Source organism: Crotalus tigris, unplaced genomic scaffold, assembly GCF_016545835.1.
Source record: "Crotalus tigris isolate CLP2741 ecotype Arizona unplaced genomic scaffold, ASM1654583v1 scf7180000019309.743544, whole genome shotgun sequence".
Classification (NCBI taxonomy): Eukaryota; Metazoa; Chordata; class Lepidosauria; order Squamata; family Viperidae; genus Crotalus; species Crotalus tigris.
In genome coordinates, this window is record NW_024097480.1 from 122,584 (window position 1) to 136,602 (window position 14,019).

The following is a 14,019-nucleotide window of genomic DNA, read 5'->3' on the forward strand; positions in this document are numbered from 1 at the left end:
ACAACGCTTTGCGGCCCTCTCTAAGTGGTTTACAGAGTCAGCATGTTTGCACCCCAAAATCTGGGTCCTTATTTTACTGACCTTGGAAGGAGGGAAGGCTGAATTAATCTTGACTGTGTCAAGATCGAACTCCAGACTGTGGGCAGAGTTAGCCTGTAATACTGCATTCTAACCACTGTGCCACCACAGCCTCTTTAACCTAACAAAGATTAGGAGAAACATGATAGCTGTCTTCTGGTGCTTGAGGGGCTGTCACAGGGAGGAGGGGGCTGATTTTTTCTCCAAAGCACCAGAAGGACAAGAAGTAAGGAGTGGAAGCTTGTTAAAGAGATATCTAACCTGGAATTAAGGAGGAATTTCTTGACAGTGATCAATTAATGGAACAGAGCTGGCCTCTCAGTTGCAGGTGCTCCATCACTGGAGGTTTTCAAGAAAAGATTGGGCAACCATTTGTCCAGAATGGAATAAGGTCTGCTGTGTTGGGCAAAGGGTTGGGCTAGAAGACCTCCAAGGTCCTTGCCAGTCTTATGGTTCTATATCAGAGATGAGCTGAAAGTATACAGGAAACTAGACTAGCTGGGAAATAGAAAGATGTAAGCATAAAAACCTTTCAATGTACCAGCTCATGAGAAAGATAAATGATATATCTGTTCTCCTACCTAGACTCAATCAAATCTATTAAGACAATTACTTATCTTTTGTTTTGTTTTTTTGCAGACTCTTTGAAACTCTCCAGTCTCTCTTCTGGTCGGTGTTTGGTCTGTTGAACCTCTACGTCACGAACGTCAAAGCCAGGCATGAATTCACAGAATTCGTTGGGGCAACCATGTTTGGCACTTACAACGTCATCTCCTTGGTGGTTTTGCTAAACATGCTCATTGCCATGATGAACAACTCCTACCAGCTGATAGCAGTGAGTTCAACACATTGGTGTCTCTTCCATTTGCCTGTGACTTAGGCATTCAGTTGGATGTGTGTGTCTCTGGAGCTAGCAGACATGTTGGTTTTATGCAGCTGATGTGCAACTCATTTGCTGTGTTCTCAGATGGTGACAGTTGTTAGTACGTCTTAATGGCGGTACTAGGGCAGACAATTTGTGGGAATTGGCAGAGGGTGGGAAGTGGGATAGGAACTTTTCAGACACTCCCCCAAACCCCCCACACACACACACCAGGGGGGGAGAAAGAGGGAGGGAGGGAGAGTTCTGTATTTAGAGAGAGATTTAATGTATATAGTGGCCTTAAGCTTAACAAACTCTTCATATACAATTCTTATAAAGAAGAATACTTTATAAGGAGTCCTAAGTGTTCTCTGAGCTTAGTTGTTTTCTTGCAGATGAATCATTACCCAAACTAGATAACATCAGCAGTGCTAGAAGGGAGGAGGAGGAGGAGGAGGAGGAGGAGGAGGAGGAGAATTGTGGGGCCTTTGATGTGCTCTGAGTTTGACTGTTTTCTTGCAGATGTTTCATGACCCAAACCAGGTAACATCATGAGTGCTGGTTGCAAGAAAATAACCAACCTCGTAGAGTGCCAAGGATCCCTCATATACAATTCTTTGCGGATAGTCTCAGTGTAGGGACACAGTTGGAAATAGAATTTCCATTGCTAAGCAAGAGGGTCGTTAAGTGAGTCACGTCCAACTCTATGAACATTTTTTTGCCACAGTTGCTAAGTGAACCATTGCAGTCCTTAGGCCACTCATGAGCTTGTTATGTGAATCTGGCTTCCCCTGTTGATTTTGCTAGTCGGAAGCTGGTTGGGAAGTCACCGATGACTATCGTATAACCCCGGGATGTTGCACTCTTCAAAAATATATGCCAATTGCTAAGTGCCTGGATTCTGATTTATTTATTTATTTATGAGACTTATATACCGCTTTAAGTGCAAGCACTCTCTAAGCGGTGTACACCAGTAAGCAATGTATATATATATTTACATTGCCCCCAACAATCTGGGTCCTCATTTTACCTACCCCGGAAGGATGGAAGGCTGAGTCAACTTTGAGCCGGTGAGATTTGAACCGCTGACTTGCTGAACACAGTCAGCTAAAGTGGCCTGCAGTACTGCACTCTAACTACTGCGCCACCTCGGGGGCTGTAGGGTACTGTGGCAGTCATAAGTGTGAGGACCAATTGTAAATCACTTTTTTGGTGCTGTTGTGAGTTTGAACTATCACTAAACAAACAATTGTGAGCTGTGGTGGAGCTCTCGTGGTGCAGTGGTTAAATGCAGTTTTTCTGGCAAACTCTGCCCACAGTCTAGAGTTCAGTCCTGACGAGGCTCAACGTTGACTCAGCCTACCATCCTTCTGAGGTTGGTAAAATCAGGACCCTGATGGTTTGGGGAACAATATGCAAATAATGCTGACATTGTAAATTGCCCAGATAGTGCTGTGAAGTGCTATGGGGCTGTATATAAGTCTATTGCTATTGCTACCTGTACTTTCAAAAGAGTATAGAAATGATGATGTTGATAAAATCGGAGATTGTAGAAGGAGAAGATAGCTACCCTTATGGATCGGTTGATGTTAATACATTTGGAGGAATTGCACAGTGGGTTGCCTCATAAACGAACCAAACTCACAAAGATTAAAACTAATTGAAAGGTTAGATCTAACCAAACTTAATTTAGCAGCTAGATCTTTAGCTGATTTTGTTAAGTGTATTGTGGAAATGCATCCAATAGTTCTGCATTTATTCAAGAATTCACGATAGCCTTCATCATATGTCATCCTCCATCAAATCCCTACAACAGTGGGATAGATTAAGCTGAAATATTGTGAGCAGCTCCAAATCAGCCAATTAGCATAGACTTAAACCGAATCTCTTTCCCCTCCCTCTCTCTCTCCCTCTCTCTCTCTCTTTTTCTCTTTCTCTCTTTCCTCTCCCCCTCTCGTTCCTCTCCCTCTCTCTCTCTCTCTCAGTTTAATAATCTGCCACTGAAGTACACTGATTCTTTCTTCTTTCTGTAAATGGGTTTTCATATTTCCAGTCACCTTGCTCAGTTGAAGAATAAATGTGGTGCAGTGACAAGGAGATTAATTAAGCTGTTTAGATTTCCAGTCTGCCTTTTTTCCAAGATCGCAAAAGAAACTACCTAGGAATCATCCTACATTTCATTTCCATGAAAATAGGCCTGTGAGATAGACCGTGCCGAGAGGAAAAAAATAAGGACTCTAGACTCCAGCATGAGGATGGACATGAATTGGTCTCCCTCTATCTTAGCCCAACTTCTTCTCCACTACACCACATTAATGGATCAGGTTTGCTTAAGAACAGGAGTCTCCAAACTTGGCAACTTGAAGACTTGTGGACTTCAACTCCCAGAATTCCCCAGCCAACCACAGAATTCTGGGACCTGAAGTCCATAAATCTTAAAATTGCCAAGTTTGGAGGCCCCCTGCTTAAGATCATCTCATATGAGCATGGCCACTTTTTTTTTTTTTGCTTCTGATTGAATGAGATGGTCTTTAGATGGTCATTAGACTGGAGATGAGCTCAAATTTTCTAAGCTACAATACGGGATATAGAATAGAATAGAATAGAATAAGGAATAGAATAGAATAGAATAGAATAGAATAGAATAGAATAGAATAGAATAGAATAGAATAGAATAGAATAGAATAGAAGAAAGTATAGATTACCTGTATTGCATTGTAAAGATTGCTGAGATTGATTACAATATTTTCTGTGCTGGAAAATGCTACCTTAAAATCTGTTCCCTTCTAGTCTATTATAATAAACAGGACTTTGATTCTACCAGGCTGTGGGATAGTGAAAAGAGGAAAAACAGCGTTATTTTATCATCCCTGTCTTGTTTAAAAACAGAAATTGGCTTCTCGATTGTGGTGGCAAGTGGAGGACTATCTGTATATTATAGACAGTCTTACTGCATTAACTTGCATTCTGAAATCTCTTATTCTGCCTAAAGACAGCTACTACTCTATCTTCTAAATCAGTGCATCTGACAAAGAGAGTCAGGAGCGGGCCAATTCAGTTCAAAACGTCAACAGTCTTTTGCTTAGACCATCAGTGGAGATTAATCTCATGTAATATCCTTTCTCCCCAACACTTGCTCAGGGGGGCTTTCTGCTTGGATAGATATCCTCATCTAACTGTCATTCAAAAGGCCAGAGAAATATCTGGGCTTTGGGAATGCAGATGGAATATGCCATCAGGGCTAAAATGGGCAGCTGATGTATCTCCATGAGGCCAAAGATCAGCAGTGCTCATCAGTGGCTTGAAGCCGCCGGATTGGTCACGATGCCGAGCTACCTTGCCAATTTTTCCCTTTGTCATTACTTGAGCGATTTTACAATGACACTGGCCTTCTGGAGATGTCTGTTAGCCATTTGGAGGGAAGAAGAGATAAGTCTGCCATGGTGTCAGGAAATCAATAAGCCAAGTGTCAACGCTGCTAACATCGGATGTTCTTGCTTTGACAACAGATGGAAATGCAGCCATTTTTCTCTTTCGCTTTTAGAATTAGTTGATGCTGGGAGGAGGATGCGGATGAGAGTCCAGTTAGCCATAACAATAATAACTCAGCTGTGGAAATCCAAGGTTATTGTGCCCAGAGCTGAGAAAGATTGGCGGGCTGGAGAGCTGGGGATAAAGCCCTCGCTTCAACCTAATTGATGAATGTGATTTATGACTGTTAATTGGAGGAGGGAATTGTGCTTTGCTACTTTGTGCCCAGGGGAGGGGAATTCAGTTTTTGGCTTTAATTATGTAATGGCGATACTTTGTTTCTCAAATAAAAAATTCTTTAAGGTAAACAATGCCTTCAAGTTCTTTTGAAGAGTTTCATCTGTCGGAACCATGACATTAAGCCAAAAACTACAATTTTTACCTAACTATCTTGGGGTCCCAAGCCCCAGTCGCTATCCCTAGAATTAAGGGATAGACCAATAATGATTCAGGGAAGATTTCAACAAAGAGAAAGGAAGAGCGCCTGAAACCAGCACCCCAGTAGTGGTTGCTACCCCAGAGGGGGGAGTGCAAGCCAGCGCGCCGGTTGAGAAGGAACTTTTCAGGCCTCTCATTGGGGACAAGGCCCAAGCTGTGAGGACAGCTGATCTGCTGCAACAACCGCTGGGAGGCTTACCGCTGTGCCTATTTCTAGCTGAACCAGCTGCTATGGTTGACGTGGTTGCATCCAGCTTGGAAGGAGAAGCATCCGAGTGGCTGAACAATCTATATAATGAGCAAGCACCCGAGTTGGAGGACCCCCATCCCCCTCCCTGATTCTTTTGGAAGAAGGATGCTTTATCCAGCTATGCCTTTCTATAATTTGTGCTCAGTTCAAGTTAAACTACTTGAAGTATACTGGAATAATGAATTCTAGAGAAGGCAGTAGCCACCAACATTTAAAAGAGGGATTTGACAGATTCATGGAGGACCAAGCTATGGATAGCTACTGGTCTTGATGAATTTGTGCTTCTTCCAGATCAGAAGTAGCATCCTCTGGATATCAGTTGCTTGGGAGTGAAAACAGAAGAGGGATCCCACCCCCTCATCATGGTTTCTGAGTTTTCTGAAAGCATATGGTTGAGGAACTAGATGAGCAATTAGCATATTAAGAAAAAGCCACCAAATGGATCTCAACTAGTTGGAATCCCTTTCCTGAAAAGGAGAGGACTTGGGATTGCCCATAAGCACTCCAGAGAGGAGGTCCCCATGAGGAGACCACAACACCATGGACTTCAGTGAATTTAAAGTTTTGGGAACAAAAAAAATTACCATCAGCTGATGTTTTAATAATGGAAACAGAAATAATATTTTTGGCAATACATTTATTTTGACCGTAGTGATCCTCCCTAAAAATAAATTTGCAAATTTTCCCAATTTTCTAAATCTTTTTTTATCTGATGTAGTATTTTATTATAATTGTCCTCCTTAATTGAGGAACATTTCGCTGTAAGCCAGATCCCTAAATATTTTATTTTCTTGGTTATACTTATATTTGTTTTATCTTCCAATTTCCTTTCTTGTGCCTTTGTAAGATTTTTTGTTATTAATTTGGATTTATTCTTATTAATCTTAAGTCAGCTGATGTTTTAATAATGAAAAGGAATATTCAAATAACAAACCAGAACAATCACTTGATAGATTGCTTATTTTGGATTTATAAGACACTTCTTAAAGTCTTGAAGAATCTTTTGAAGAGAGACAAAAAGAAAATGAAAAGAAATCAAATTCTGGGACATTATTTAAAAGAATCAAAGAGCAAGATTGTTAAAGGCAAGGGGAAGTAATCTAATGCTGGTTTATTTGATCAGGGTTAAATGTATATGTTGTTTATAGATAAAAGAATGGGAAGAAGAGATTTTTGTTGTTGCTGTTTTTAGAAAAAGTGAAAAGTTATTGTGTGAAAAGTAGAGTAAAGGAATGCAAAATTAATTAAAGTTAATATATATGTGAATGGTTTTTTGCTGATTAGAATTTATTTATGTTTTAAGAATTTCTTTAGAGAAAAAGAGATGAGATATGGGAAAGAGATATTTTGATGTATTAGTAGAGAAGGCAATATATAACTGAAATTATTTGATTTGTGACGAAGGGGAAAATCATTTATTTATATTTTCTTTTTTCTTTACTATATTTTTCCCTTTTTCAGTTCATAATTTTTTTTGGCTCTTTTTATTTTTGCTTTGCATTCTTTTCTATTTTTCTTAGTTTCTATTAGTCTTTTTTCCTTGTCACTTGAAACTGACTTTCAGGTTTAATCTTTGTAATTGCAACTTTACATTATTACAAAGGGAAAGGGGGAGAGAATTTCACAAAAGCCCTGCTCTCCTTTGAAGAAAACTTCAAATGCAACACAAATGACTAGAAATAAATAAATGTTCTTCTATCAAGTGAAAGAAGGTTGAAAGGAGAAAAAAACAGGAGCATTTTTCTGCATGGGGCACATGACATCCCTTCAACTAATCCCTCCCCCAAAGCTTCAAGCTTGGGTGAAACCCAATATCGGTATCCCAAACCACTACACCAGGGTTTTGCATAGGACCTCATTTGAAGAGAAGGAAAAGCAATAGTGATAGCACTTAGATTTACTGTATATACCACTTCATAGTGTTTTACAGCCCTTTCTAAGTGGTTTACAGAGTCAGCATATTGCCCCTAACAATCTGGGTCCTCATATTACCAACCTCGGAAGGATGGAAGGCTGAGTCAACCTTGAGCCGGTGAGAATTGAACTGCTGGCAGTCAGCAGAATTAGCCTGCAATACTGCATTCTAACCACTGTGCCACCAGGGATCTTAACTGTTTAAGAGTTTAGTTGTTTCTGAGAACAAGCAAATAACAAAGGCCTGAGGACAGCAAACTCAATTTTCCTTTTTTTTTTTTTTTGTGCTAGCCTTGGCCTAATTATAACCTACCTGCAGACTTGGTATTCATGAGCTATTTGCCAGGCTTTCAAATGGACTTGGCTGATATATTCTGGCTGTGTTTTGCTTGAGTCACAGGAATAATTAAACAAACCTTATTCTTTCTCTCTCTCTTTGCAGTGCTAACAAATGATTAATGGTAATTTATTAGCATTTGCCCCCGCTTTTATGTAGGAATGGACAAAACCTAGTTTTGTTTCACCCCATCCCTACCATAGTTTGAAACAGTCCCTCATTAGTTTACAATGATTTAAAAACAACAACAACAAATCAGTGCAAAATGGATTTGCATTTCTGGGAAAATTCTGGAATATTCCATGCATAACCTGAATTAATCCAGGCATTCTTCACGTTAAAATGGAATGGAAATATGAGATGCAGGAGATGTTCTCCAACAACTACGGAAAGAATAGAAATGTCTCCCTTTTCAAATTGCAACCATCAAGTGTCTTTTCAGATACCCAGGCTTGCAACGGAGCCAAGGCGAAGAAGCCCTGGGCTGGCCTTCATACTTAATTCATTCCCAACAAGCAAAATTTATGTTAGCCTTGGCTGCTGAATTAGCTACACCGAATGAGATGTAATGGCCCTTCCATTTTAGGTCACCCTTTTTTCTTTTTGCCCCCCTCCTTCTCCACCAAACTAGACATGCATCATTAAAAACACTTGCCTGGAAAGGTAGCCAGCTCCTAAAAGAAAAGCTAAAAATAATTTATAAGTGACATAATCTACATCAACGATTACTAATGAAGCTTATCAGCAATGTAATATAATTTCGGGCCTGAAGAATTAATGGGGCTTGCCAAATTTGGCCAGTAACTTCATTTCTGAAGACAAGAACTTTCCAGGGAACACATTAGCTGCCATCTTTCCATATGGAATGATTAAAGAGCAGAAGGGGAAACAAAAATGTACCATCAAAAATGTACTTCTCAAAAATGGAAGAGCCATGTACGTTTTATTCAGTGTAGCTAATTCAGCAGCAGGGCTAGCATAAATTTTTGCCTGTCGGGTCTGAATTAAGGATGAAGAGCAACACCATTGCTTCTTACCATCACTTTGGCTCCTTTGCAAGATCGTGGTGGCGCAGTGGTTAGAATGCAGTATTGCAGGCTAACTCTGCCCATTGCCAGGAGTTCAATCCTGACCAGTTCAAGGTTGACTCAGCCTTCCATCCTTTCGAGGTTGGTAAAATGAGGACCGTCCTAGATTGTGGGGGGCAAGTTGCTGATTTGGTAAACAGCTTAGAGGGCTGTAAAGCACTATGAAGCAATAAGTAAGTCTACGTACTATTGCTATTGCTAGCTTGTGCATTGAAAAAAACTCTCGATGGTTGTAAGTGGAAAAGGGAGAAATATATATTATTTCCTTAATTGTTGGAGAACACCTCCTGGATCTCACATTTTCATTATATTTTAACCTGACGAAGGTTTGGATTAATTCTCATTCAGGTCCTGCATGGACTATTGCAAAATTTTTCCTTATTTAACAACTGTTAATTGTTTGTCCTATTTAACAATAGTTTCTGGAAAATGACACTCCACAAAGTATGGATCACCATTTTTCCGCCTGGGGTGCTCAGCCTTCTTTAACTTTTTCAGCAGGAAGTTTTGAGTTGCCTGGATATTAAAATCTAAATAAACAGGACACAACTGAATTGGATATGCACAAACCAAAGTGAAGAGTGTCTTTGTATAAATAGGCGTCTTAAAAAAAAAAAGATTAAAAGCTATCAGAAATCTTGCTTTCTCCCCTTCAGATAATTTTGAAAGGCCCATATTTTCCTTGTCATTCTTTCTTGGCGTTCAAGAGATGAAAACTGTTTCCTGCATAACCTAAATACTCGCAGAATTTGCTGAGTACAAAGGAATATAGGCTTTAATTAGCTAATGCTGTCAAAATAGCAAAGTCTCAGCAACCATTTTTATTTTTACAATTCCAAGAATTTCCAACTTTCTTTTTTCCTTTAATGAATGCATTCTTGGACTATGCACATAGACGAACAAGCTATCGGGATCCTTATATTGAAACAACATATTTCACGTGCAGTCAGAACTCAAAAATCCCATGTAACATGGCCCTTTATCTACATATGTGAATCTGATCGGGGTACATCATAAGGGAGACTCAGAAATATTATATGTATAATATATAATTACATATATATATATTTCCTCTTCCTCCTATTTTCCCCAAAACAACAGCCTTGTGAGGTGGATTAGGCTGAGAGAGAGAGTCTTCAGAATCGCTGAGGCATCTGCCAGAGAATTGGAAAATGGTGAACAGGGGAAAACCTCAGTTTCCTTTTTTTTAGGGTTGGTTGGATAAAGGAATGGAAGAAATACTGTTCTAACAGGAACAGAATCCCATGGAATTGTGGATCAAACTGCACCTGAGAACTATCTCTAGCTGTGAATTGAGTTGGGCTCCAGCTGTTCTGTCTGCTGTGGGCCGACAGAACGAATAGCTTCAGAAACCATTTGAAGTCCTTCTTATACTATTCAGGGTAGTGGGATGCTTAGAGGGTAGGAACCAAAACAGAGGCTTTGAGAAACGAGGAGAAGTCAAAGGGTCTGGGCAACATAGCAATTAAAGTCCTGAACTACAAATGGAGAGATTTAAGTTCTCGTCCATCTTCAGCTGAGGAACATCCCTGAGTGTGAAGTAAAGTCATACTATAATCTGTAATCTACCCATAATCTTGGTATTAGGGATATATATGCTTACCTCTGCTCCAGAAACAGTAAACAGTTTTTACTCTATCCAACCATTATACCTACTTAAGAGCTGTGGTGGCGCAGCGGTCAGAATGCAGTACTGCAGGCTAACTCTGCTCACTGCCAAGAGTTCAATCCCAACCCGCTCAAGATTGACTTAGCCTTCCATCCTTCTGAGGTCGGTAAAATGAGGACCCAGATTGTTTGGGGGGAGGCAATATGGTAACTCTGTAAACCACTTAGAGAGGGCTATAATGCATTGTGAACAGTACAGTTCACTTAGTGAGGTTCAAAATTACAACAGCACTGAAAAACGTGACTTATGACCTTTTTCACACTTATGACCGTTGCAGCATCGCCAGGGCCATGGGATTTACATTCAGATGCTTGACAAGTGATTCACATTTAGGACGGTCACTGTGTCCCAGGGTCACGTGATCCCCTTTTGCGACCTTCTGACAAGCAAAGTCAAGGGGGAAACCAGATTCACTTAACAACTGTGTGGCTAATTTAACAACTGCAGGGATCCACTTAACAAATGGGGCAAGAAAAGTCATAAAATGGGGCAAGACTCACTTAACAAATGTCTCACTTAGCAACATAAATTTGGGGCTCAATTGAGGTGGTAAGTTGAGGACTACCTGCATATAAGTCTGAGTACTATTGCTGTTGCTACTTTCCCCTTAACATGGCCTCTATGATCTAAAATTATTTTTTAGGATAGATGTTCCTTATGACAATTTGTGGTGGCCAAAAGATGACTTACCTCTTGTTCTTCTCTTTCCCATCTCTTCCCATCCAGGACCACGCAGACATAGAATGGAAGTTTGCACGCACAAAGCTCTGGATGAGTTACTTTGATGAAGGAGGCACTCTACCCCCTCCTTTTAATATCATCCCTAGCCCCAAGTCATGCTGGTACCTTTGCAGGTGGGTCCACAAGCAACTCTGCCCATTCCGAGACCCAGAGCATGAACAGAAGCACAAGAACCTGAAGACTATCACGGTGAGGAACAGTGGAACACTTTCACTAATTAAGGGAAGGTTCGTAGCCTAGCCCTCCCTTTCTTGATTTTTGCAGGCAGGGGAAATGTCTAGTCTGCCATCTTTGTCGGATGCCTGTCAAGCTCCTGGGCAATCAAGAGACTCAGGCAGTTCAAAAGAGTATCAAGATTTATTGCAAGCTTAAGCTTTCTACAAGAATCTGGCCAAGTGACCACTAGAGGAAATGAGGGGAAGATAAGAGAGGCATTCAAGGTGGACTGGACTTGATCTCTTGTGGGCACAAAGGTACTTAGGATACATTTGACCCCTCCCTTGGGCTCAGCCTGGTCATCTCCTACAGTTCCAGTTCCAATTAGTCCCCAATCAGATGGTCAGGAATCAAAGAAGAATGGAATGGAAGACTTTTTGCAACATCTGAAAAATGAATAACGTAACAACAGTGTGGGAAGGGACCTTGGAAGTCTTCTGCTCAAGCAGGAGCCTATATATCATTCTGGACAAATGACTGTCCAATTTATTCTTTAAAAGTTCCAGTGATGGAGCACTCACAATTTCTGGAGGCAAGTCGTTCCACTGGTTTATTGTTCTCCCTGTCAAGAAATTTCTCTTTCATTCTAGACTGGATCTCTCCTTGATAAGTTTCCATCCATTTGATTCTTGTCCTGCTTTCAGATACTTTGGAGAATAGGTTGTGCCTCTCTTTTTTTGTGACAGCCCCTCAAATATTGGAAGACTGCTATCACGTCACCCCTAGTCCTTCTCTAACCCTCTCTAATTGATGAGTCTAATGAATTTAAATGAGAAGCTTAGCATCATTTTCTGATTCTAGGTCTCTGTCTTTCTTCGCCCTTCTTCTTGCCAAATAATACCAAATAATTTATCCTTGCTAAGGAATCTGACAAATAGGTCAGATAAACTGGCATAAACACTTTCCTGTTTTCACCAGAAAAATCCACTCTCAAACTGTTTGGGATTCTCCGTGACAAAACATGAGTATTGTGGTGAAGTTCAGAGCCTTTAGGGCTTGGTTTTCTAACATCCTCAGTTCCCACTTAGTAACATGATGCTTGGCACTAGGCCGAGTGGTCCAGCAGAGCATCAGAGAAGCTTAATCAATTGGCACTGCTTGAAGCAATGCCATCAAAGGAGTCTAGTACCCTAATCTTAGGGACGGCAAAGTGAGGCTGAGGTCCGTCTAAATGGGTGGCTTTTCATTATTGAGGTACATATCATCATACAGAGGCAATCAAAGGCATTTGAAATGTACTACAACTAAGCAGTTCATTTAATTCCTTACTTTGCTCCCTTACTACCTCCTCCTGCCAGATGAACTAAGGGTCTGATTTATTCTGATCTTATAATTGAGAGCTTATTTTCATAAACTTGCAAAGCCACTGAAGAAGCACACATAACCACTTTGGTCCAGGAGTTTTCAACCTGTGGTCCGCAGATCCCTGGGGGGCCCACAATGTCTTCACAAGGGGTCTGCAAACACTTGAAAAATGTTATGATTTAAATCTTGAATTAAGTCTTGGGGGTCCGTGGCCATAGTCCGTGGCCACAAAAAGGAATTTAGAGGGGGTCCATGGTGAAGAAAAGGTTGAGAACAATTGAAGTAGCCTATGGAATTTACCATCATAAGATGCATTTGATGATTTGAAAGAGAGAGAGAGAGAGAGTGAAGGGGGGGGGGAGAAAGAGAAAAAGAATGCACATATATGTTCATGAGTAGTTTTTGTCCACAAGATGATCAATAGATGATCTAAGATAATCGTGATGATCTAAGACATAAAGACAATTATTATTATTATTCATAAGCAACATTTATAGTGAGAGAACTGAAGTCTTATGACTTTGTGTTTCATCTCTATACATGAATTCCATTGTTCATTTCAGGAACGTCACGCAGACAACTTGATTCAGAATCAACATTACCAGGTAAACAAATCCATTCTTTAAACTGCTTTGTCAAATGTCCTTAGATCTTCTGTGGCACCTTCCCTAATCTGATAAAATGAAATTACAGTCCCTATCACCGCTATTGGATTTTGTGGGCGATGAGAGTTATGGTCTTTCAGTTGAAGGCACTTGGGTTGAGGAAGCCTATGCTGTGGACTGCAGTTGAAAAAGATGCAATAAGTATTTATATGGTATATTTATAATCTGTCTTTCTGGTGAAGCAGGTTTCCCATCCTAGTTCCAGCTTGATTATTTCATTTAAAAACAATATTTCTGAATGACTTGACTCGGTACCACATAGAAATGTCCACAAGGGCATTGTTAAAAAGTTCCAGATGGCACCTACAAACATATGTCAAATCCTCAGCCCCATTTTATGTGGGTCCAGCCTGCAGATATCCCTGGTTCCATATTATACCTTCAACTGCTTTTGATAATTTAGCATGTAGCATGCTCCTGCAATGGGGATTAAGAATTATGAGTAGGCACAATGGTTTTAGTCAGGTCTCCAATGATAGCAGTTGATCTCATCCAATCAAATAAAATATTCATTTTTTAATTAAAATACAAACTCTATTTCAGAGAAATCTAAAACTGTTAGGGGGATGTCAGAACTTCATTTTTTAAAAAAAGGATAATGGCAGCGATTTAGAAAGTAGTTTGATGCTTGCCTTAGCTCTCTGATTTGGTAGTGGCTAATATCTCTGCAAGTCATAAAAAGCATTATTACCCCCTCATTTGGTTAGCAGAGAAAAAATATTTCACTCACTGTCCTAGTGCACAAGAAGATTTGTGCTATGAGTTGTTTTTTTTAATTTAATCCTAAATTAACTGGGCATAATTTGCACATAACTGGTTGGGTTCGGCTGTTAAGAGACAACTTGTGTTTCCCAAATGGTTGAAACACTGATTTACAATAAGGACATTCCAAGTCAAATTGTGT

The 14,019-nt window shown here is 40.2% G+C and overlaps 1 protein-coding gene across 1 annotated transcript in view; it reads left to right on the forward strand.

Moving 5' to 3' along the window:
• The window catches only part of LOC120316252 (short transient receptor potential channel 5-like), a 58,388-nt gene that overhangs the window by 38,046 nt on the left and 6,323 nt on the right, over window positions 1–14,019 (forward strand). Inside the window, exons 4-6 of the mRNA XM_039361616.1 lie at window positions 718–913; window positions 10,915–11,118; window positions 13,014–13,055. Coding sequence (XP_039217550.1) covers window positions 718–913; window positions 10,915–11,118; window positions 13,014–13,055 — 442 coding nt within the window. The remainder of the gene's footprint in view (window positions 1–717; window positions 914–10,914; window positions 11,119–13,013; window positions 13,056–14,019) is intronic.